General features: G+C 46.7%; 1 protein-coding gene across 7 annotated transcripts; it reads right to left on the reverse strand.

Annotated features, from left to right (window-relative positions):
* Positions 1–892: 892 nt before the first annotated feature.
* smpd4 (sphingomyelin phosphodiesterase 4) lies at positions 893–21,505 on the reverse strand. 7 transcript variants are annotated; one of them, XM_023954799.1, is made up of 20 exons: positions 21,373–21,505; positions 20,980–21,059; positions 20,806–20,892; positions 18,346–18,482; positions 18,184–18,259; positions 17,990–18,098; positions 17,778–17,830; positions 17,493–17,635; positions 16,600–16,732; positions 12,867–12,938; positions 10,144–10,281; positions 7,373–7,527; positions 7,175–7,265; positions 6,981–7,078; positions 6,714–6,877; positions 6,397–6,602; positions 5,423–5,653; positions 4,397–4,528; positions 4,182–4,310; positions 893–1,580 (listed from the first exon to the last, which is right to left on the reverse strand). In XM_023954799.1, the coding sequence occupies exons 2-20, from the start codon at positions 21,016–21,018 to the stop codon at positions 1,260–1,262; spliced, it is 2,514 nt and encodes an 837-aa protein (XP_023810567.1). In that variant the 5' UTR covers positions 21,019–21,059; positions 21,373–21,505; the 3' UTR covers positions 893–1,259. The 7 variants fall into 7 exon arrangements, with proteins under 7 accessions (XP_023810567.1, XP_023810566.1, XP_023810565.1 ...); XM_023954798.1 differs by having other exon boundaries at positions 12,873–12,938; positions 20,980–21,469; XM_023954797.1 differs by having other exon boundaries at positions 20,980–21,469.
* Positions 21,506–21,807: the final 302 nt, after the last annotated feature.

The following is a 21,807-nucleotide window of genomic DNA, read 5'->3' on the forward strand; positions in this document are numbered from 1 at the left end:
ATCACCTGTGGATACAAAAGTGCTGAAATGTGGTCTTTGATCCAAATTGAGGCCATGAATGTTTCTAAACTGTTTCAGAAGCAGCAGGAGGGAAACCTTCAAGCAGAGGCCGTCCTGAGCTCTGCAGCCTCTGGAGGCGCTGCACAGAAACTTGCCTAAGTTATGTTATAGGCCTGTAGAACTCATTGGTGAGAGGTTCCAAGCACTCCTGTGCCACACTGCCTCCATGTGGCCACTGCTGCACACAGCAGACATGCAGGCAGTTCTGAATTGAGCAAATGTTGCAGTATTTGGAGCCTGATGCTGAATCTCCCCCCAGAACGCGTCACACACATCAAGAACTGACCCCTTTTTAGAATTTAAAATGACAGACAACGGACACTAGTGAGGAAGACATGGAGGAGGACAAATGCTTCTGCAGAACACAACGTTTTCTAGTACAAGGGTTACCCCTTGTGCTATCCTAGGCACTTTAACGTTGGGAGTTGGGTCATCTAGACCCACTAGACAGTGCTCTGAACCTTTTTTCTTCGATGATTTGTGATCTTCACTGGTGTCCATGGATTACATGAAATCTTTCCACCTTTATCCACTTTTGTCATGGTGGGGAGAGCACGTCAAAGTATAGCTTAGTCAGTTTGTTAGTTCATTTTAGTATTTTTCTATTGAACTCTTTGTATTCGTGATCCTTTTGAGTTCATGTTTTACTTCGAAGCCCATCGAGACGACTGTTGTGATTTTGGGCTATACAAATAAAATTGAATTGAAGGGGGGGGGGGGGGGGGTCGTGGGATAGCACAAGGGTTAAAAACAAGAAAGAAAGATCTCACTTTATTCACACACAGAATCTTATAAAATGCAATATAATAAATAAGAGCATCTGGGACGTGACTGTACAAATGAGTGAAAACTGTTTATTGAACAAAAAAAACATTTTCTTCCCTCAGTGTATTTGACGTGTTTTTGGCTGCCGCCGTTGTTTGGAGGAAAAGATAAACCCTTTATTTACGGTACACAACTTTATGAACCATCACAAAGCATAAGCTGTCAGGTGCACCGCTCCTCCAGCAGGGGGCAGCATGTGGAGCTTCTGCAGAAACCGCACTGACATTTTACTCCACAGTAAATGCAGGTTCGCTGAACAACAAACAAGTATTTCTATTTAAAAGAGCAATCTGAAATGAAGCACCGAGGAGGTCAATGTGAGGCCCTGAAAGAGTTCAAAGCAGCTGCAGACAGACGCTGGCCGTGGGCGCCACTCAGTGTGTTTTCAGTTTATCTCCACACAGCGTCATCAACACCCCAAACAGGAGCCCCCCAGTGAGGAGCAGCGCTGTGGTAGAGAGGGGGCCCAGCGACAGCACAGCCCCTAGCATGTAGAAGACCAGCAGCAGCAGCAGCGTCCTGTAGCTGGCCAGCGGCCGCAGGCTCAGCCTTGGCTGGCGGCGCCGCTCCAGCACCTGCCGGGACATCGGGCTCTGCCTTAGCCGGCCAGTGGCATCGGGGTCTGTCAGGTAATGGCGGCCGAGGCGACCCAGGAAGTCGGGACGCGAGCACAACGCACTCATGAAGCCCCCAAGCTGATGACAGAAGACAGGTGTGAAGGTCAGAGCAGGACACCAAAGCGCATTGGTCGAGTGCGTATAATCTAAAGTTACTGGTCAGTAACTGTCTAAAAGTTTGGAGGAACCTCTGAAAAATGTGGATTTGATCAAATATAATAACTGATTTGGTTTCTAAAAATACTTTAAACCCAAAATACATTTTAGTATTTCAATGAATTTGACTTTGCGGGTTTCATGAAGTCAGAGTCTGCATTATGTATAAAGATGTTCACACATCTTTATAAGCTCAATTTAAGACATTTTTAAAAGCTGAAAAAATGAAGATTCATTTTTCTGCCCAATTCCCAAAAAAGAAGAAAAATGAAATCCTTGAAATTCAGAACAATAAAAACAAAAGTATTCCCAAACAAAGTCAACTTCTGATCACGGCACTCATGGTTCCATCTCTTTATCCACTAGAGCCACGTCTTCTGGTCGTCCGTTAGAGTCAAACTCCCTGCCTTTCCCTCAGCCTCCTCTGCTGGTCTGTCTGCATCCCTGACCAGAACCTCAGACACCTTTTCAGCCTGGGCTCTGTAACCCTTGTGCTATCTTAGATGAGCCCACCCTAACATTGACGTGTTCTCCCTACCATGACAAAGGTGGATAAAGGTGGAAAGATTTCATGTAATCCATGGACACCAGTGAAGATCACAAATCATTGAAGAAAAAAGGTTTATAGCACTGTCTAGTGGGTCTAGATGACCCAACTCCCAACGTTAAAGTGCCTAGGATAGCACAAGGGTTAATCTGATGCTCTATTCGCTTCCTCTGGGGCTCTGCCTCCGTCTTCTACCTATCTAAGTTCAAATGGAAATGTCTGGTCCTGACTCCCCCTAAGCTTACCAGGAGCTGTTTTAGTGCTTTGGTATAGAGTTGGAAACAGAGACTGAGAATCAGTAAGTTAATCTACAGTCGGTCAACAGGATATTTCTAGGCCAGGCAGAGGGATCACTAGGGTATCACCTCTATGTTGGATGACGTGGTCACACACCATGTGACCACAGTGTCCCCATGCGTGTTGTCAAACTCCACCCCTTTGTTAATAGATAATCTTCTGTCCACTGCAGCTCGGCCGTGATTGGCAGTTTTTTTAAAGAAGGCCCCCATTAGGGCGACTCGACGGCCCCCTGAGGACACGACTCAAGAAGTCCAGCCAAGTTTTCAGTCATAGCTAATCCTCACCTTACTGTCCTACTACAAGAGAGGTTCTGGGAGAAAAAGGCCTGCACAATAAATCACAAATTTATCAATGTTGCGATATCAAGCTGTGCAATATCCATATCGCAAAAGATGGCCAGCTTAAAGTATCTAATGAATCAAATCAATCCATTTATGCATTTGACCAACGGATGGAGCCCTTTGATGTTAGATGCTCGCCTTCTATGTCTTCTATCTTCACATGTTTAAGTAAAAAATCTCTAGAACGGCTCCAGGTTGTCCAGAACGCTGCTGCTAGGCTTTTAACCAAGTCATCCAAGTTCTCACACATCACCCCGTTGTTAATGCAGCTGCACTGGCTCCCCATCCACTACAGAGTGCATTTTAAAATCCTGGTCTTAACATACAGAGCTCTTAATGACCAAGCACCAGTCTACATAAAAGACCTGGTGCAGCCATACACTCCCAGCAGGTCACTGAGGTCATGTGACCAGGGTCTGCTGGCTGTGAAGAGAACCCGATTAAAAACTAAAGGTGACAGAGCCTTTGCCGCAGTGGCCCCATCCCTCTGGAACTCTCTTCCTCTCAGCCTCAGATCTGTGGACTGTGGAAAAACATATCTTTTTAAAATGGCTTTTTCTTAATTTCTTTTTAACATGTGTTTTTACTGTGTTTTACTGTTGTTTTATCGTGTTGTACTGTGAAGCACTTTGTGATTTTTATCTGGAAAGGTGCTATACAAATAAAGTTTATTATTATCATATATTATTATGTCGATGAGGGTCATTTGGAGAGTAATTTAAGTTATGTTATGTTGACTCTTATTTAAATTAAACTGTTGCAGTGAAATGAAAATGATGCTTTGGTTGATTTGCTGTTTGATCACTGACAGCATATTGCATTTGGTCAAAATAATTGTGGTTGAAAAATGTCATTTTTTGACGAGAAATGTAATACAGAGAAGTTTCAAACAGCACAATTTTGAATGCTCAGATCAACAGTCAAAACCTTTTGAAGGCCTTTTAAGGTATTCATTGCTTTTAAGACTTCCTAAGATCCTCAGGGAACTGTGTTCAGACCACTGCCTATTAGTGACGAAGACTATGAATATTGAAGGTGCCTCCATAAACTTAAAGTGCAGAAAAATCACAGAAATGATGATGTTCTGTGCGTGATGAAGACTTCTTTGTGGCTCCAACTATTTAAAATCAAAGGTTATAGAGTATTAAATTTATTAATACTAGGTCAGAAAATGTCACCTTAAAAAGTTTGATTTCTATAACTGTAAGCTTTGTATTAGAATAGAGGAATATAGTGTGATTTACAACAAGTGCTTTAAATCCCAACTTTAAAAAAACTTTCAGATGCATTTTTTCTTTCTGAGCCAAACAGCAGGTCACATGACCAGACACCCACCCTCTGGTTGAGCAGATAAGAGAGTCTGTAGAGCAGCCTGACCAGCAGGGCGTTCTCATAAGTCCGGATGGGCTGAAGCTCTGGGTCTCCCTGGTACTGAACGTCAAACCGGCGCTGTCCATTTATGATCTTAAAAACACAGAGAGAGAGAGAGAGTCAGACGTGGGTTTCTGCTGCAGCTCCCAGGCAGCTCCGGTGTCACGGCCACATCTCACCTGCCTCCTGCCCAACTCTGTGAGGATGAGCCCCCCCGCCTCCTGAATGCAGTCGGGCAGCTGCTTGGACTGAGCTTCATCCTGAGAGGAGCTGACGCTGATCATAAGCTGCGTCAGCTGGCCCTGATTCAGCTGCAACCAGAATGAGACGGCCGCATGAGGAGGGGAGCAGACACTCACAACCCCCCCATGCCAAAATAAATAAATGGTGAGGGGGAAAGGGCCATGGAAGCCAACACTCAAGGTAGTGGGCCCAGTTCCCCCCACCAGGGATGGGTACAGGACAGAAGATCAGAGGCCCCCTGTAACGTGTGTGTTGGAGTTTTTGTAGGTTTGTTACCACTTGTTGGCATAGTTGATAAAAACGCCTCAGATGCGGGTTATGATGACAGTAAGTGTTGATGGTTGGAGATGCTGGGAGATTTAGAAGCTTTTCTGCTCTGCATTCACGTTGTAGAGGAATCCTTGACCGCTTCTGAACAGTACTGGGTTCCTCCAACACACCCATAGGAGTTTTAACCTCCTACTTTTTTAGTGTTTAAATGCTTTTTGGTAACAAGATTTGCAGTTTGATATAATTTATGTAGAAAGATTTTTTGCTCATTGTAGCACTGCTAATAGATCAAAACTACAAAATCAATGTTGGAAGTCTCAGTCATAACTGCACATTACTGACATTTTACTGACAGTTTTCCATTTTTGGTTTGTACTTAAGTAAAATGGTAAAAGGCGTATACTTGTGAAGAGCTTTACTACCTTTCTACAAGGCCCACAGTACTTTACAGTCAGCCTCATTCACACGTTGAATGAGACGGCTGCCTAACACTGGTACCGACCTATAACCACCAGGAGCAAGGTGGGGTTGTGTCTTGCCCAAGGGCACTTTGACACATGGGCAGCCAGAACGAGACCTGAACCTGTCATCTTCCGATCAGAAGTCGACCGCTCTACTTCTGCACCACGGTCGCTCTTAGTGTGACAATATGAGAAAGACTAAAAACCGACCATGACCCAAACACATCTGACCTTGTAGATTTGACACAGGTTCTCCAGAGCTTTGTCCAGGTATTCATGGGTTCTTTTCAGACTTTCACCACTGTCCTCAGCCTCTGCACCTGCAAACGTGCTGCTGGGATCAAAGGAGCTAAACCCAAACCAGGACAGGAAGGAGCTGCTGGTGGCCATTTCAGTGGAGTGATCCGATATTCTCTTGGCCGTCTGACGAGCTTGAGCAATGATCTGGATCAACTTCATGACCTGCAGACAAAAACCTCCACACTGAGCACCAACAGCGTTACGTTCTGCCCCACAGTGACCCTTTCACATGCAAAGGCTACAGAAAGTATTCAGCCCCCTTTGAATGTTTCACTCGCTGCATCCTTGCAGCCATTTGCTAAAATCAGGAAAGGTCATTTTATTTCTCAGTAATTTACACAGACTGAAGCATACTGACAGATAAAAGAAACATGAGTAGAAATTTCTGAAAATTTACAAGAGAAGAAGAACTTTTTTTTTGCGTCATGCAACGCAACAGAGCGCACCACAGACACAATGCAAACAGCCCAAAGACACACCACAGCCGGACCGCAGATACACCGCAAATGGAACGCAGGCGGACTGTAAACGCACCACAGATGGACCTTAAATCAGCCTAAATTTCCACTTTCAGCTGATGATGGCAGGGCCCCATCTTGTCTGCAGCCAGGTCCCTCCCACAAATCCAGGAGTGGCAAACTTGTTCATTTTTAAGTTGACTCGTGGCTGCACCAGCTCAAAGGGAGGTTTCTACTCTGGTTTTTTTTGTCAAGATGCTTCAGTCAGTGAACATGACTGAGAAATAGAATGCATTTCCCTGATTTTAGCAAATGGCTACAACATTACAAAGAGTGAAACATTTAAAGGGGACTGAATATTTTCTGTACTCACTGTACAGTTCTACTGGAATCGAACCTTTGGAGGTAAACAAGTCAAATCTCTCCTGAGAGTTCTGGTAAACTTACGGCGTTTTTGAGCTCGGTGCCAAACATTTGTGTGTACTGACAGTCCTGTCCTTCCAGTGCATAGACATGGCTTTTCACTTTGAACACCATGTCTGTCACCACTCGTTGCCGTGACGACAGGTAGCTGCCTCCGTGGCTGGGCGTCAGGTAGCCGCGGGGCTGTCGGTGGTGGAGGACATGCTCTGGCTCCAGAAACAGCTGCTCCACTACAGAAGCATAAGTTTATTATAGAGAAAACCCTGAAAGCAGCGCTGCGTCTCTTCAGCACGGATCCGACTCACTCAAGGAGGATTCTGCACACATGAAACGGGTCTCACCTCTCTGGATCATCTCTGACAGGTTGGGCTGGGAGAACACTTTAGCCACTCTGAACACCATGAGAGCATTTTTCCCGTTAACCAAGTCCATCCTGACGGCTCTGTTCAGGAACCCCTGGAAGAGCCTGGTGTACATGAGGAGGTTCTCCTGAATGAACGGCTCCCTGCAGAGAAGACGTTTCCATCAGAGAAGCACGATTTTCTCTCAAACATCTGCCGCTAACTTTGACCCAGCTGGACATGGGAAAACCGAAAGACGGGTCTCACCATTTGTCAGGAATGGTTCTGTTTTGGTCGGGCTGAGGGTTGATCTTCTCCCCAGTGTATCGCCATGGCTGGATGAAGCTGAGCCAGGTTTCCAACACCTGAACCACACAGTGCAAACAACAGCTGAGGTGAAACCATCCGTCTGCAGTCAGACAACAGTTCAAGGGGATGGTTGAGTGGCAGGGAAAACCTACTGCTCTGAAGGACGCATCCAGAGGCCAATGACCGAAGCAGTGCTGCAGGAACAGGTAGAGCTTCTGCTGCACAAACCGCTGCACCACCACCCTGCAAGAGTACAGACCGGCACATGGACCAACCACAAAGACAGAACTTCCTAAACAAGGAATGTTTAGGATCTTCCATGAAGCAACAGGACTGTGTGTGAGGCTGACCTCTTGAACTCCTCCAGCGGGCTGGTGTGAGCGTGCGACTGGGCTGGGGGTGAAGGCGACACCTGCTCGGACTTTAGGCTGTTGGAGAAGGCATGAAGATGCTTGACCAGCAGACGCACCACCAAAACAAGCTCCTCTGACGGACTGAAGGGCTCCTGAAAATGCAGGCGGTCACACAGCGTTCCACACCAGCACTAGAACAGACTCCCAACTTCCCAGAAAAGCCAGCCTCAGCGTGTCCCAGACCAGAAGCAGCCAAAGGCTCTCAGCCCCCTGAACACAAGGGTCCCACGCTCTCCACTCACTGCAGCAACTACTCCACGCTACTCTGGACCCCGGTTATTTCATTTCAAGCCCAAAAAGACCCACGTCATGAGAAAAGGACCGCACACGCCTCTACATATCAACAGGAAAAGCTGATTTTTGTTTCTTTCATCTTGGTTTGGAAAAAAACACGAGACTTGTGGATATCTTTCAGACAGGAAGACTCAACGTGTGAACAGAGCGGTGGGTGGTGATGGTGTGGGGTGGTGTGCATCTACAGGACCTGAACACCTGCAGGTTTCTCAGGTCAAATGGGATGCAGTCTGTGGGAAAATGGATACAGTCACAAAACAGGACAATGATTCCAAGCACAGCCCCGCATCTCCAACCAACTAATAGAGTAAACCACATTTGGGTGATCTGTTGCTGCTCCTTCAGACCTAGATGGCAGACAGACCCCTTTAAGTTTGAGGCTAGACTCAAAGCTCAGAGATGATGCTGAGCTCCAATTATTCTGCTCTTTGCTTTAAACATTTTCCACTTTCCTCCTATCATGTACGCCATTATTTCTATTTATTCACATCAGAGGGGGATTGCTCATCTCTACCATGATGGCGTAGTCCTGCAGAAACCTTGACTTAGGATGGTCTATAGTTTCATGGATGGACTCTGCTTCTCAGAGTCACATTAGCTCAGTTTTGGTCCTAAAACGTGCCGTTTTTATTTGGTGTAACATGTTGTCTAACTGATGCTTAACTCAGGTAAACATTCCAACTTCCATTTTTTACGTTTATCTATAAAGCTGAAACTTGAACTTCTGAAAATGTCAAACTCTGTTTAGAATCCAACTATTTAGTCATCAACTGATGCGTGGGACCTGTGTGTTACACTGGAGTTTACCTTCATGCCAAAGCCGCCTTGTCATTCTGTTTCTAAGCAGCAGGATTCAAGAATCCACCTTTGTGTGTTTGCACATAAATTACAGCTAGAAGGGTTGCATGAAAATCCTTCAACATGAAATGGGCTGAGCAGCAGCTCTGAGTTTGATTAAGCAACAATTGCACAGCAAAGCCACCACACAACTGTTAAGACATGCTTCCAAACACAATGCAGACAGCCAAATCCAGGTCTGTGCAGATTCTGTTTCCAAAGCCATTCCAGGGTATCATCTGTTGTCAAGGATACTTCTCTACCTAGAGGACACACAGGTGCCGGGATCTTAGTCCATCCATCCATGGTCTTATTATCAGGTTGACTGAATTAAGATGTGACCGTCCGTCACTCACACACAGATCTGATGGTTCACATAATATCTGTACTAAGGAGGTTAGAGTTGTTTTGCAGTGTGCACAATTTGTCCAAAGCTATTTTCAGAGTGCTGGTCTATTCCGCCTCTGTACAGCTGTACTGAAACAGCGTAATCCTCTGGCGCAGTGGGCGCGCAGCATGATGAGATGTCTACACATCATTATGTGGTTGGGCCAATGCTAAGTTTCACAAAAACCTTCATCAATTCAGTGTTTTGGTGGAATTGAAAGTCTGTTGCCTGCGTGATCAAAAACATGAAAGACACACCAGTGGCGGTCCAGGACGCAGATATGAGCTATGTCTAATTCCCTCACTACTCCCTCATCAAGGGTGTCAAACTCCAGGCCTGGAGGGCCGGCCTCCTGCTGGTTTTCCAGAAATCCTGCTTATCTGCTGATGATTACCTGGATCGAATGTGTGTTTAGCCAATAAGGAGCTTCAGTGGCAGGTTGGTTAGAAAACACCCCAAACACAAATTCTTGAGGCCTGGAATTGCACACCCCTTCCCTAACTGCTAAAAGACTACCGTATATAGTCTGGGACTATCCCACGCTCTGAATTTTAATGTAACCCAGACACATGCTCACTAGTTTTTTTAAAGAAAGATGACATCATCCACTTGCTGAAGCAACACCCTAATAAGTATAATGACTTTACAAAGACTATTTATCAAAGCACAATGCAGTGTATTGTGGTTTATATTTGATCTAGTGGGCATTAATACTCAATAGATCTCTGGGAAATTTCCAGGGCACTGGATTTTGGAAATGTAGATTCGGACACCCCCACAAATTGGAGAAGACCCATTTAGTGCAGTAAGTAGTGAGGGAATCCTGACTCAGACTCCATGTCTGATCAGTTTGAGTTTGTCTTGAAGACTGATCGCGGCATCCAAACTGTTCAATCTGGACTTCTGCGCAACTATGAGCCTTAAATACAATATGACCACATGGGTGCATCTCCACATCTTTTTTGTACCCCACCCCATATTTTCACAATGAAGTATCGCACTATGGTTGGGCACACTTGGGCACGCCATGATTCGTCAAGAGGTGGAGCCTGATTGCAGCTTTTCCCCACAACAGCCCTGTGAAAAGGGCTGCAGCCTCCAAACACACGTTCAGCTACAGTTGATCAACTGTGGCCCCCAGCAGGAGAGAAGGATCCTTGACTGTGAACCTATCTGACTGAAGGTTTACCTCCAGGAGGCCCCAAAGGGGCGGGGGAGAGTTAAAAGGTAAAAGTACTTGGTAGGTGTGGAGGGTCCCAGAGCCTGGTGGGGCGTGGGGTTGGCTCGGCATGCTGGACAAACTGAGGCGGTACTGCAGCAGCGCCAGCTGTTCACCCGTAACCACCAGGAAGGAGAGGGAAGGGAGGGGGGCATGGAAAGGGGGCGTGAGGAAGAAACAACAGAAAAGAAGGTGGCAGGAAGTTGGTGCATACGACAACAAGAGAAGAGGAAGCAGCACAAACAGGAAAGCAACCAGAGATTTAGGAGGAGAAGAGCAGACGACAGGAGAGGAGACAAACAGGAATCAAAAACTGTGCAAACACAAGGCTTCCACTGTGCTGGCAGATGAAGAGGCCTCCCTCTGTCCACACCGAGTCACAGCAGGGCTGAAGGAAGGTCACAAACAAAAACTGCTTCCTACAGAACTTTACCAGGAAGTTCTTTCAATGGTAACTAATGAAGACCTGGAATACCTACGGTTTCTGTCAGCAAGAGAAAGAACTCTAAATGTTAGATTTTGTTTGTTATTTCTTCAATCACCACCACCGGTCAAAAGTTTCAGAACAATCCAATGCTTTATTGAAAACGGATGTAGAACTCAATGTGCTTGTTAAATGAAAAAAAAATAGCAGAAACGCAAAAAAAAAGAATACTGGAAATACCACGAGACTTCTAAAGGTGAACAGTGTTTTAGCAAGGACACACTGTATAGACCCAAATATTTCCTAAACTTTAAAGGGTCTATATACGGGGTTGGCAACCTGCCGCTCTCTGGTTTTGTAAAATGACTAAGATTGGTCTAAGATTGTCAAAGTGCCTTTAACACTGTCCGGATATGCGAGCGAGCAGAAGGAAGAAAGCATGCATGTGCATGTGGGCGTGTCTGCGGCTGTGAACAGGGACCAGAATCGGTCATTGGGAGAAGCCCCTTTCAAAACGTCTCTAAACTCGACCACCTTGAACCGGAAACAAACCTAGATAACTGGGCTGTTGTGAAACTTTTGACTAGCAGTTTGTATAAATGCAGACCTCCGTGTCAGCAGGAGGGGGCCCTGTTAGCGTTCACAAACTTTTTCCTAAGAAGCAAAAATGCAGGGAGTGAAATGACAAATGAGATTTTATAGCAACATGATGAAGGACGTAATAACAATCCTTTATGTGAAAAAGAACCTGGAATCATTTCAGATTTGCCCCGTTAGTGCTTTTAAGCTTCAAATGTTTGACCTTGTTTGTTTTTAAGAGGAACTCCTCTTTCAGCCCAACACTAAAAACAGCTCAGTACACTGAACAAATAATGTGTTAATTACTTAAGAAGTGGCATCAGCAGCATGGAAGAAACAGTAAGTGAGTGAGAAAGCCATGGCCCGAGGACCAGCGTCCAGTCTGTGGTCCACGCCCAGCTCGGGTACCACTACTCTCAGCTTTTGATGTGCATTTCATTAGCTTGGGCTACGTTCACACTGCAGGGCTTAATGCTCAATTCCGATTTTTTTGCAAGGCTGTTCACATTTCCAATTAAATCCGAACTTTTGTGAACTCCTGTGTGACCGTGGAATGACCCAGAACTGACCCGCATGCACAGAAGAGTACTCAACAGTGAACAACGTCACTTGTTGTTTGCGGAAGTAGCTAACGTTAACAACGGATGTCAACAACAGTGATGTCAACAGCGGAGCTCTTTTGCATTATTACATTTATTTTCACAAAGGAGCCAGCACAATAACAATCTTCTCATTTTAAGAAGGCATTGGAGCCAGGATCGTCTGTACCCACTGTTGTGGAATGGGGATGTGTATGTGCTGGGGCTGCGTGCGTATGTAAGAGAGAGGAGAGAGCAGGTGCAGCGCAGGAGGGAGTGTGTGTGGGTGTGTGTGGTGGGGGGGGGGGGGGGGCAGCGGAAGTGTGTTGGGTAAGAACGGGAAAGATCAGATCAGATACGTATCGGTTTCAGGACCACATACCCCAGTGGCCTGGGTCGCATTTGAAAAGATCAGATCTGTGTCGTTCAGACTGTCATGAAAAGATCAGATACAGGTCGCATGGGGGCAAAAAAAAAAATAAATAATCGGAATTGGGTCGTTTCAGCCTGCAGTGTGAACGTAGCTTCAGTGTCTGTTTTCTCTCATTTCAGCTCAGCTTAACTTTTCTTATTAGTCAACATCTGGCTGGATGCTGGAGTTTTACATGCAACCACAAAGGGGTTCAATGGCAACAACAGACCCGGCTGACGAGCTCATGCAACATGCAAAACATGCAAAAAGAAGCAAAAGCGCCACCAAAAGCAGCATGACAAACTCTGCAGCTTTAACGTGTTTACTTCTACAAGCAAAACCCGGGAGCCTGACGTGTTCCACAATGATTCCTGTGGTGCACTTCAAAGACTAAAGGATGCATCTAGATGTGGCAGACTTGCAGCTGCCTGGAGTGTGAACACACATACATCAGACTTTTCTCTGAGAAAGCAAAACTACTTCATTCTGGTCTGCTAAGGGGGCCGACTTTACCCTGAAATTTGACCAGTTCAAAGTCCGGAATGGGTTATCTGTTGTCATGGTAGCACAAGGGCAGCATGTTCGGCCAGGACCGTTTTCCTGCTAAGTCAAAGCGAGGGAGGGGACGTGTTCAGCCAATCGGCAGCCAGCCGTGTAATGCTGCAGCACAGAAGATGAGGGCAGGAGATTTCTGTCTTACCTTTACCTGTGGAGATTGCAGTTTCTGGTACATCTCCAGTGAGTAATGGTGGAGCCAGACCTCCACAAACATCTGAAAAAGAATGAAACATCGATAGTTTCCTCCATCTGGATTCATCAAAGTGTTGAAAGCTTTGCTATGCAATGAAAGTTGTGGGACACATAAAAGACACATAAAACTGCACTTGGCAGATATAGACGTTTTTGCTGACACTTGTACTTTGACCATGATGGTTAAAGGCGCATCAACGTGCCTGACTGTCCATTTAACCACCTGTTTCACTGTTATGTGATGCGCCTGCATGACATGACCAAAGTGTGACTCGACGCGAATACCTTACACTAAGAACGGCCAAAGCTCAAGTTTTCCAGAAGCACATGACTTCTCGACCATCACCATACAGCTGTACCCGTTCCTGCACCATCACCATGCAGCTGTTCCTGCACCATCACCATGCAGCTGTACCCGTCCCTGCACCATCACCATGCAGCTGTACCTGTTCCTGCACCAACACCATGCAGCTGTACCTGCACCATCACCATGCAGCTGTTCCTGCACCATCACCATGCAGCTGTACCTGTTCCTGCACCATCACCATGCAGCTGTTCCTGCACCATCACCATACAGCTGTTCCTGCACCATCACCATACAGCTGTTCCTGCACCATCACCATGCAGCTGTACCTGTTCCTGCACCATCACCATGCAGCTGTACCTGTTCCTGCACCATCACCATGCAGCTGTTCCTGCACCATCACCATACAGCTGTTCCTGCACCATCACCATGCAGCTGTACCTGTTCCTGCACCATCACCATGCAGCTGTTCCTGCACCATCACCATACAGCTGTTCCTGCACCATCACCATACAGCTGTTCCTGCACCATCACCATGCAGCTGTACCTGTTCCTGCACCATCACCATGCAGCTGTTCCTGCAACATCACCATGCAGCTGTTCCTGCACCATCACCATACAGCTGTTCCTGCACCATCACCATAAAGCTGTACCTGTTCCTGCACCATCACCATGCAGCTGTACCTGTTCCTGCACCATCACCATGCAGCTGTTCCTGCACCATCACCATGCAGCTGTTCCTGCACCATCACCATAAAGCTGTACCTGCACCATCACCATAAAGCTGTACCTGTTCCTGCACCATCACCATGCAGCTGTTCCTGCACCATCACCATGCAGCTGTACCTGTTCCTGCACCATCACCATACAGCTGTTCCTGCACCATCACCATAAAGCTGTACCTGTTCCTGCACCATCACCATGCAGCTGTACCTGCACCATCACCATGCAGCTGTACCTGTTCCTGCACCATCACCATGCAGCTGTTCCTGCACCATCACCATACAGCTGTTCCTGCACCATCACCATACAGCTGTTCCTGCACCATCACCATGCAGCTGTACCTGTTCCTGCACCATCACCATGCAGCTGTACCTGTTCCTGCACCATCACCATGCAGCTGTTCCTGCACCATCACCATACAGCTGTTCCTGCACCATCACCATGCAGCTGTACCTGTTCCTGCACCATCACCATGCAGCTGTTCCTGCACCATCACCATACAGCTGTTCCTGCACCATCACCATACAGCTGTTCCTGCACCATCACCATGCAGCTGTACCTGTTCCTGCACCATCACCATGCAGCTGTTCCTGCAACATCACCATGCAGCTGTTCCTGCACCATCACCATACAGCTGTTCCTGCACCATCACCATAAAGCTGTACCTGTTCCTGCACCATCACCATGCAGCTGTACCTGTTCCTGCACCATCACCATGCAGCTGTTCCTGCACCATCACCATGCAGCTGTTCCTGCACCATCACCATAAAGCTGTACCTGCACCATCACCATAAAGCTGTACCTGTTCCTGCACCATCACCATGCAGCTGTTCCTGCACCATCACCATGCAGCTGTACCTGTTCCTGCACCATCACCATACAGCTGTTCCTGCACCATCACCATAAAGCTGTACCTGTTCCTGCACCATCACCATGCAGCTGTACCTGTTCCTGCACCATCACCATGCAGCTGTTCCTGCAACATCACCATGCAGCTGTTCCTGCACCATCACCATACAGCTGTTCCTGCACCATCACCATAAAGCTGTACCTGTTCCTGCACCATCACCATGCAGCTGTACCTGTTCCTGCACCATCACCATGCAGCTGTTCCTGCAACATCACCATACAGCTGTTCCTGCACCATCACCATGCAGCTGTACCTGTTCCTGCACCATCACCATGCAGCTGTTCCTGCAACATCACCATGCAGCTGTTCCTGCACCATCACCATACAGCTGTTCCTGCACCATCACCATAAAGCTGTACCTGTTCCTGCACCATCACCATACAGCTGTTCCTGCACCATCACCATGCAGCTGTACCTGTTCCTGCACCATCACCATGCAGCTGTTCCTGCACCATCACCATACAGCTGTTCCTGCACCATCACCATGCAGCTGTACCTGTTCCTGCACCATCACCATAAAGCTGTACCTGTTCCTGCACCATCACCATACAGCTGTTCCTGCACCATCACCATGCAGCTGTACCTGTTCCTGCACCATCACCATACAGGTGTTCCTGCACCATCACCATGCAGCTGTTCCTGCACCATCACCATGCAGCTGTTCCTGCACCATCACCATGCAGCTGTACCTGTTCCTGCACCATCACCATACAGGTGTTCCTGCACCATCACCATGCAGCTGTTCCTGCACCATCACCATGCAGCTGTTCCTGCACCATCACCATGCAGCTGTACCTGTTCCTGCACCATCACCATGCAGCTGTTCCTGCACCATCACCATGCAGCTGTTCCTGCACCATCACCATGCAGCTGTTCCTGCACCATCACCATGCAGCTGTTCCTGCACCATCACCATGCAGCTGTTCCTGCACCATCACCATGCAGCTGTTCCTGCACCATCACCATGCAGCTGTTCCTGCACCATCACCATGCAGCTGTACCTGTTCCTGCACCATCACCATACAGCTGTTCCTGCACCATCACCATAAAGCTGTACCTGTTCCTGCACCATCACCATGCAGCTGTTCCTGCACCATCACCATGCAGCTGTTCCTGCACCATCACCATGCAGCTGTTCCTGCACCATCACCATGCAGCTGTTCCTGCACCATCACCATGCAGCTGTTCCTGCACCATCACCATGCAGCTGTTCCTGCACCATCACCATGCAGCTGTTCCTGCACCATCACAATACAGCTCTTCCTGCACCATCACTATGTGGTTGTACCTGCTTAAAGACTTAACCTTAACCTTGTTATCATCTCAACAGAAGTTTGGGTACATTTTAACATGGTGAGAGCATCAAACCGTAATAACTCAGCAAGCAGCTGGGACGCCCGTGTCACCACAGCTGTTTTCATTTTTAGAACAGTTACTACATGTAAAACTAACACGGCCAACACATTCATTGGATGTGGGATCTGATGCCATGGCAACATGCCTTCTGGAGATGAGACGAAAAGGGCGGAATGCATGTCAAGAAACCAGTAGAAAGAGCTTCAACCATTCTCTACTCTGGAATTAGTCTGCTCTGATGAAGAGCTTAAAAAAAAAAAAAAAAAAAAAAATCAAACTCAAAATCAAACCTAGTAGAGTGCAGACCTTTAGCTGAAAGGTTTCTAATGTTAGCTGGACTCCTGCATGTCACCTCAGTTCCCAGCATCTGCCACCTGACTAGAGTCTCACCTGCAACAGAGTCTCTGACCTCCAGATCTCCTGGGCTGCAGGGTCTGCGTTCACTGAGGGTTGATGGAAAATGTGATGCTTCAGCAGACTTGGGCTGTGAACACCATAACCAGCAAAGGACACACTGGAAGGTCTGGAAAATATAAGCAAAAATCAGCTTTCTACTACTACTATTCAGACACTTGTATGACATTAAAAGACATAGTTACAACAGATGTGGATTGTTTAAGGTCTCTGGAATGATTCACATCATCTGGGTTCTCTTTCTAGAACAAAGATTAATGTTTGTTCTACCTCTTGATTAATAGCAGCCTTTTGTAGGAGTTATAAATAAAGATAGGGTGTCATTCATTCCTTTGCTACACACTACAACACATGTGTCAAACTCAAAATGTGTAATTATAATTGGCCCGTGAGATCATATCAATTGTGCATTAGAGCTGGCCTGCGGTATATACTGTACCGCTAATACTACAAATCCCACAATGCTTTGCTAGTATCTTGGCGCGCAGTCGAAACCGCCAAGCACTCCTTTTTTCTGTTGACAGTCATTGAATGTCACCTTCCTCAAAAATGGCTAAACGAAAGATGGACGGACTAATTTTTGGACGTTGGAATTTTTTTCGCGGCGGAACAGATAAGCCTTTTCATGTGAGAGAAGAACTTTTCTTAAATCTGGAATTTGAATTCTAAATCTGATCTTCAGTAAAAAAAAAAATGTCTAGTGTCAGGGAGGAACAACTTGCAGAACATTGACAGAGCTAAAACTTTTTTAAAGCCAGAATTAAAATAAATGTACTGCTATTCTGAAAAAAGAACAAAAACTCAGAATACGGTTGTCCTGTTTTCTAGTGTGTGGGCTGGGTTCCTGAAACAGATTTTAGTCATAATACCGTGGAGAGGGAGCGGTGACAGAGCCTCTGGAGTCAGAAGGAGGCACGCTTCCTTCACTGGGGAGGAAATACTTCAGGTACATGTCCACCAACACAAAGTAGGCACTGTCCGTGCAGCTTCCTTGCTGGCCTTGAGGGAAATTCTGAAAGCATGCACAGAACTAACTGGTTAGAATTGAAGGTTCTGCTGCAACAGATGCACACATCCTCCACCCTTCTGCTTTACAACCAGCAGTCAACTCCATGAAACATACATTTACTGATTAATTGGGGCGGGGAACCCACCTTTGGCGTGATTAGGCAGTAGGCAAAGTTAAACATGAAGAACTCAAAGGGATCTGAGGAACGTTCAGGAACCTTTACATTTGGCTGATGACGTTTTTCCTGGCTTGACTTGATACAAGAATATTTATCACAGTAAAAAGACATGAAAACAGCTCAACTGCTAAGGTTTTCCCCATTGAAAGTAAAGGCGTGTGTTGCTTGGTGAAGGATACTGAGTGCGATGTTGGGGGTCAGGATGCCAGACGGAGGAAACTGCAGCTTGTTGTGGAACAGAGGGCAGTCTGGGAGAACTCCCTCCTGAATGCAGGCTCTCACAGGACCCTAAACAACACACCAGAAGAAGAAGACTGCAGCACATCCAAACCTAAGTGTGATCATGTACAAGGAAAGAATAAAAAGGTCATACCGGCAGGTAGTTGATAGGAATTTCATATTTGTATTCTTCTGCTTGAAGTTTATACACCAGTTTCATCATTGGGCCACTAGAGACAGAGAGAGAGACAGGAAACAGTCTGGGCCTGGCTGGAGCCACACTGACAGCACTTTACCTCGGCTGCAGGTAAGGTACCTGGGGTTCAGGAAATCCAAGACAACGTTGTACTCGTTGCATCGCGAATGCAGAAGGCGCAAACTCCAACCCATGATAACGCCATCCAGACTGCCGAACACACTTTCCACCAGCCAGGGAAAGATCAGGTGGAGCTCCTGCACACACAAGAGCAGCAGCAGGTCTAAACCCTGTGGTGCTCATGGGGGAACCCCACCCCCACCGTCTGACAGTGAGGGAAAACACAAAAACAGCGGCTGACTAAAACCTTAGGTCCCCACAGGTGCCCCTCACAACGGAAACACGGTGGAGTAAAGCCAGCTGGCCTGAGAAGAACACAACACTTATGTGTGGCACAGCAGGACACAAACGGAGAGGGCATCCATCTGCATCCCAGACACGCTCAGAGGGGGCGCACAAAAAACTGGACAGTACAAACATGAAGCAAAGAGTGTCACTGCGCATGCCGTCCGCACACGTTCACTTTGCCATTGAAGAACTTGGTAAGTTTACAGTGTTAATATACGTGTTGCAGTGCATTCTGGGACGGCTTATACTTTGATTAAAATTCGGACCAAGGTACAGTGGACCTATCCGGTCATTTGAGAGCCAACGGCAGCTTTCTTATGAATTTGGATCAATTTGACAGCTTTGTAAAAGGTACAGGATGATTTCGGTCCCCCTAAAGAATGAGGATAAGTGCTGAAATGCACAACGGAGCCCAGTCCCACACGCCACACCGGGAAGAATTATGTTAATGAGCGCGGAAAGGAGCGCCCACAGGCTCAAGCCCTTAGGGTTGGGCGATGTCCCTTAAATTGGCCGTTGACGATGTTTGCTGTCAACCATCGGGATGGACGATGACATCGTCGGGGGGGGGGGGGGGGGGGGTATTTACACATTTTTCGTTCTTATATAACTGCTATTCGTTTTTTTGCTTTTTTCATTTTATTTCCCAACTAATGACTAATCCGCGATGATCCAGTATAAACTGAGGGAAGTGACTTTAACAAAAAAGTAACAAACAAAATAGAAAAGAAGTAGTCCGCTCCCGCACTTCACTAGTGAAGTGGACCGGCGGAGCGCGGATTTACAGCTTTGTGTTTCAGGGGAGGGGGGGGGGGGGGGGTACATGAGCGGTATGTGTGGGAGATTTAAGACTGCGATCCGTCCCGCAGCTCTAGGGGTACAAGCATCCGAACTCAGAACCGGGTCTAAAAGTGTGTGTCTGAGCACAGCTCGGATCGTCAGCACACACAGCGGTTTGAGCTTCAAAGCAGAAATGTCGCTCAGTCCTTAGAAAACATTCAAACAATCACGTGGATTTGTGTTTCCAGTCGTGTCCCGACTAAATAAAGGCTGATGTTATTCTTACATGTTTACGTGCAGCCAGCATGCAGCGCCACCCAAAGCTAATGTTGTTAGCCCGTGTTAGCATACTGCTAATCCTGGCTTCGTTCAGAAAAAGCACTGACCACACGGATTAAAATTCAAATGATGAGCGAACAGGTGTTTCATAATAACCGTAACATTATTAAAAGCAGGTTTAGAAGATCGTCTCGTATATTACCGAGCTGGCATGTCAATGTATATAGCCGCTCGGCGCTGTTTAACAATGTTTTGTATTGAATTGTTACATACAATAAAGTTTGAAAAAAAAAAAAAGCCGCTCGGCGGAGTTTATATCCTTCCGTTTTTCAAACCCTACTGCGCATGTGCGAATGATTTATTCCGACCGAAAGTGTGACCTTAGTGAACGTTTTTATATTCTGAAAACATTTTTTCTGGGCCCATGTACACGGTTGGATTCTAATCTGACCATTGATCCCATCAAGATATTTTGTACATGTAACCGCGGCTTATGGTGTCGACGCGCAACGTGGCGGGGGCGTGGCATCACGATGGTGGTCTCTCCATCGGGATGTCAGTCACCCATCACGATGGACGATGATATCGTCCATCGGCACAACCCTACTTGGTACAGAATAATAAACTGCACTTGGCAGAAATAAAGCCTGTAATTACATTAACTGAACGATTAAAAACATATATATAGTTAAAGTTGCAGATGAATGATGTCCTGAAGCAACGTGATGGTGTTTGGAGTATAGATAGGGAAGATGTAGCATATAGAAGGCAAAAATCCTAGAATAATTGTATTAGACGTAACAGATTAATAATTTGCTTAATTTTAGGTATATTGACCTATTTTATTTATTTCTGTGTTCAGAACTGAAAGCTCTAAGACCAAATTTGGTTTCTTAGCTGGACTGTGGCTTAGCAGCAGAAATAGGTCAAGCAGGACAGTCTTGACACCAACCCATCATCCCTCCCCATCTATCAATCAATCAATCAATCAATCACCCCCCAGCAGCCCCGTGGAGGTGGTGACAGACAGACAGACAGACAGACAGACAGACAGACAGACAGACAGACAGACAGACAGACAGACAGACAGACAGACAGCAGAACCAGCTGCACCTTGGCAGGATACTCATCAATGATCTTCACCAGATCCTGGCATCGCTGGAGGAGAGGCTTGGTGGTGGAGTCCGCTTTGAGGTTCGCCTGGAGGAGAAACATAACAGCACGTTCCTGAGCACAGACAGACACGGTGGTTCGGACTGTTCCAGCTCAGTAACTTGAGTGACTCACCAGGAGGAAGCTGGGCTGCGGCATAGTTGGAGCAGCCATGTAGACCGAGTCAGGCTGCTGACGCCTGGACCCCGCCGGAGCTGCAAACCACATGTTTGGACTTTCAGCTAAGTTCAGTTAACTGGAGAACTAGCGAACTCCTACTGTGACTGACACACTCGAAGTAAGCCACGTGACAGCGACAAAACAAATGTTAACGAGGTCAGAGGAACTGTTAACTTCAAACAAACCACACTGAGAAAACGGCGGACACAGCCGTTAACCTAAGCTAGCGAGGGCTGGCTAATGAGCTATGCTAACCAGACTTGTCTGAACAAACGGTACGCACTGCGGGCGGCACACCTCGCCTGACCGGCGGAACAAACACTGGACTTTCAACGAGCTCATCTTTACCTTTGTTCTTGACAGATCAAAGTGAGTTTAAGCAACTTCCCCCCCCTCAAAACCGCGCTTCCATAGGCAGAGAGCTGCAGCCTTTCTTCTTCTGTGGTGTCGGGCCGCTCTGCTGCCCCCGTCTGGACAACAAACGCACCTCCAGAAACGTATTATAATTATTGTTGTTGTGTTAATAATAATGTTATTATTGCTCGTGGTCTCACCTTGGACACCCTTTTCTAGGTATCACGACCCAGTGCCCCCCCCTGCTCCCCTTTCTTCAGCCAGAGCCCTGTAGATGATTTCCATTGACTGCGTATGAAACTGAACTGAGCAACAGGAAGTACCTGCTGGCTCCAAGAAGCCAAAATCCCATAGACTTCTATAAAGAAAGAAACAACTGTTAGTTATTCTATTGGTCAGAATAACCATTCTTGATCTGATACCTTTTTT

Source organism: Oryzias latipes, chromosome 5 (genome assembly GCF_002234675.1).
Source record: "Oryzias latipes chromosome 5, ASM223467v1".
In the NCBI taxonomy this organism is placed as follows: Eukaryota; Metazoa; Chordata; class Actinopteri; order Beloniformes; family Adrianichthyidae; genus Oryzias; species Oryzias latipes.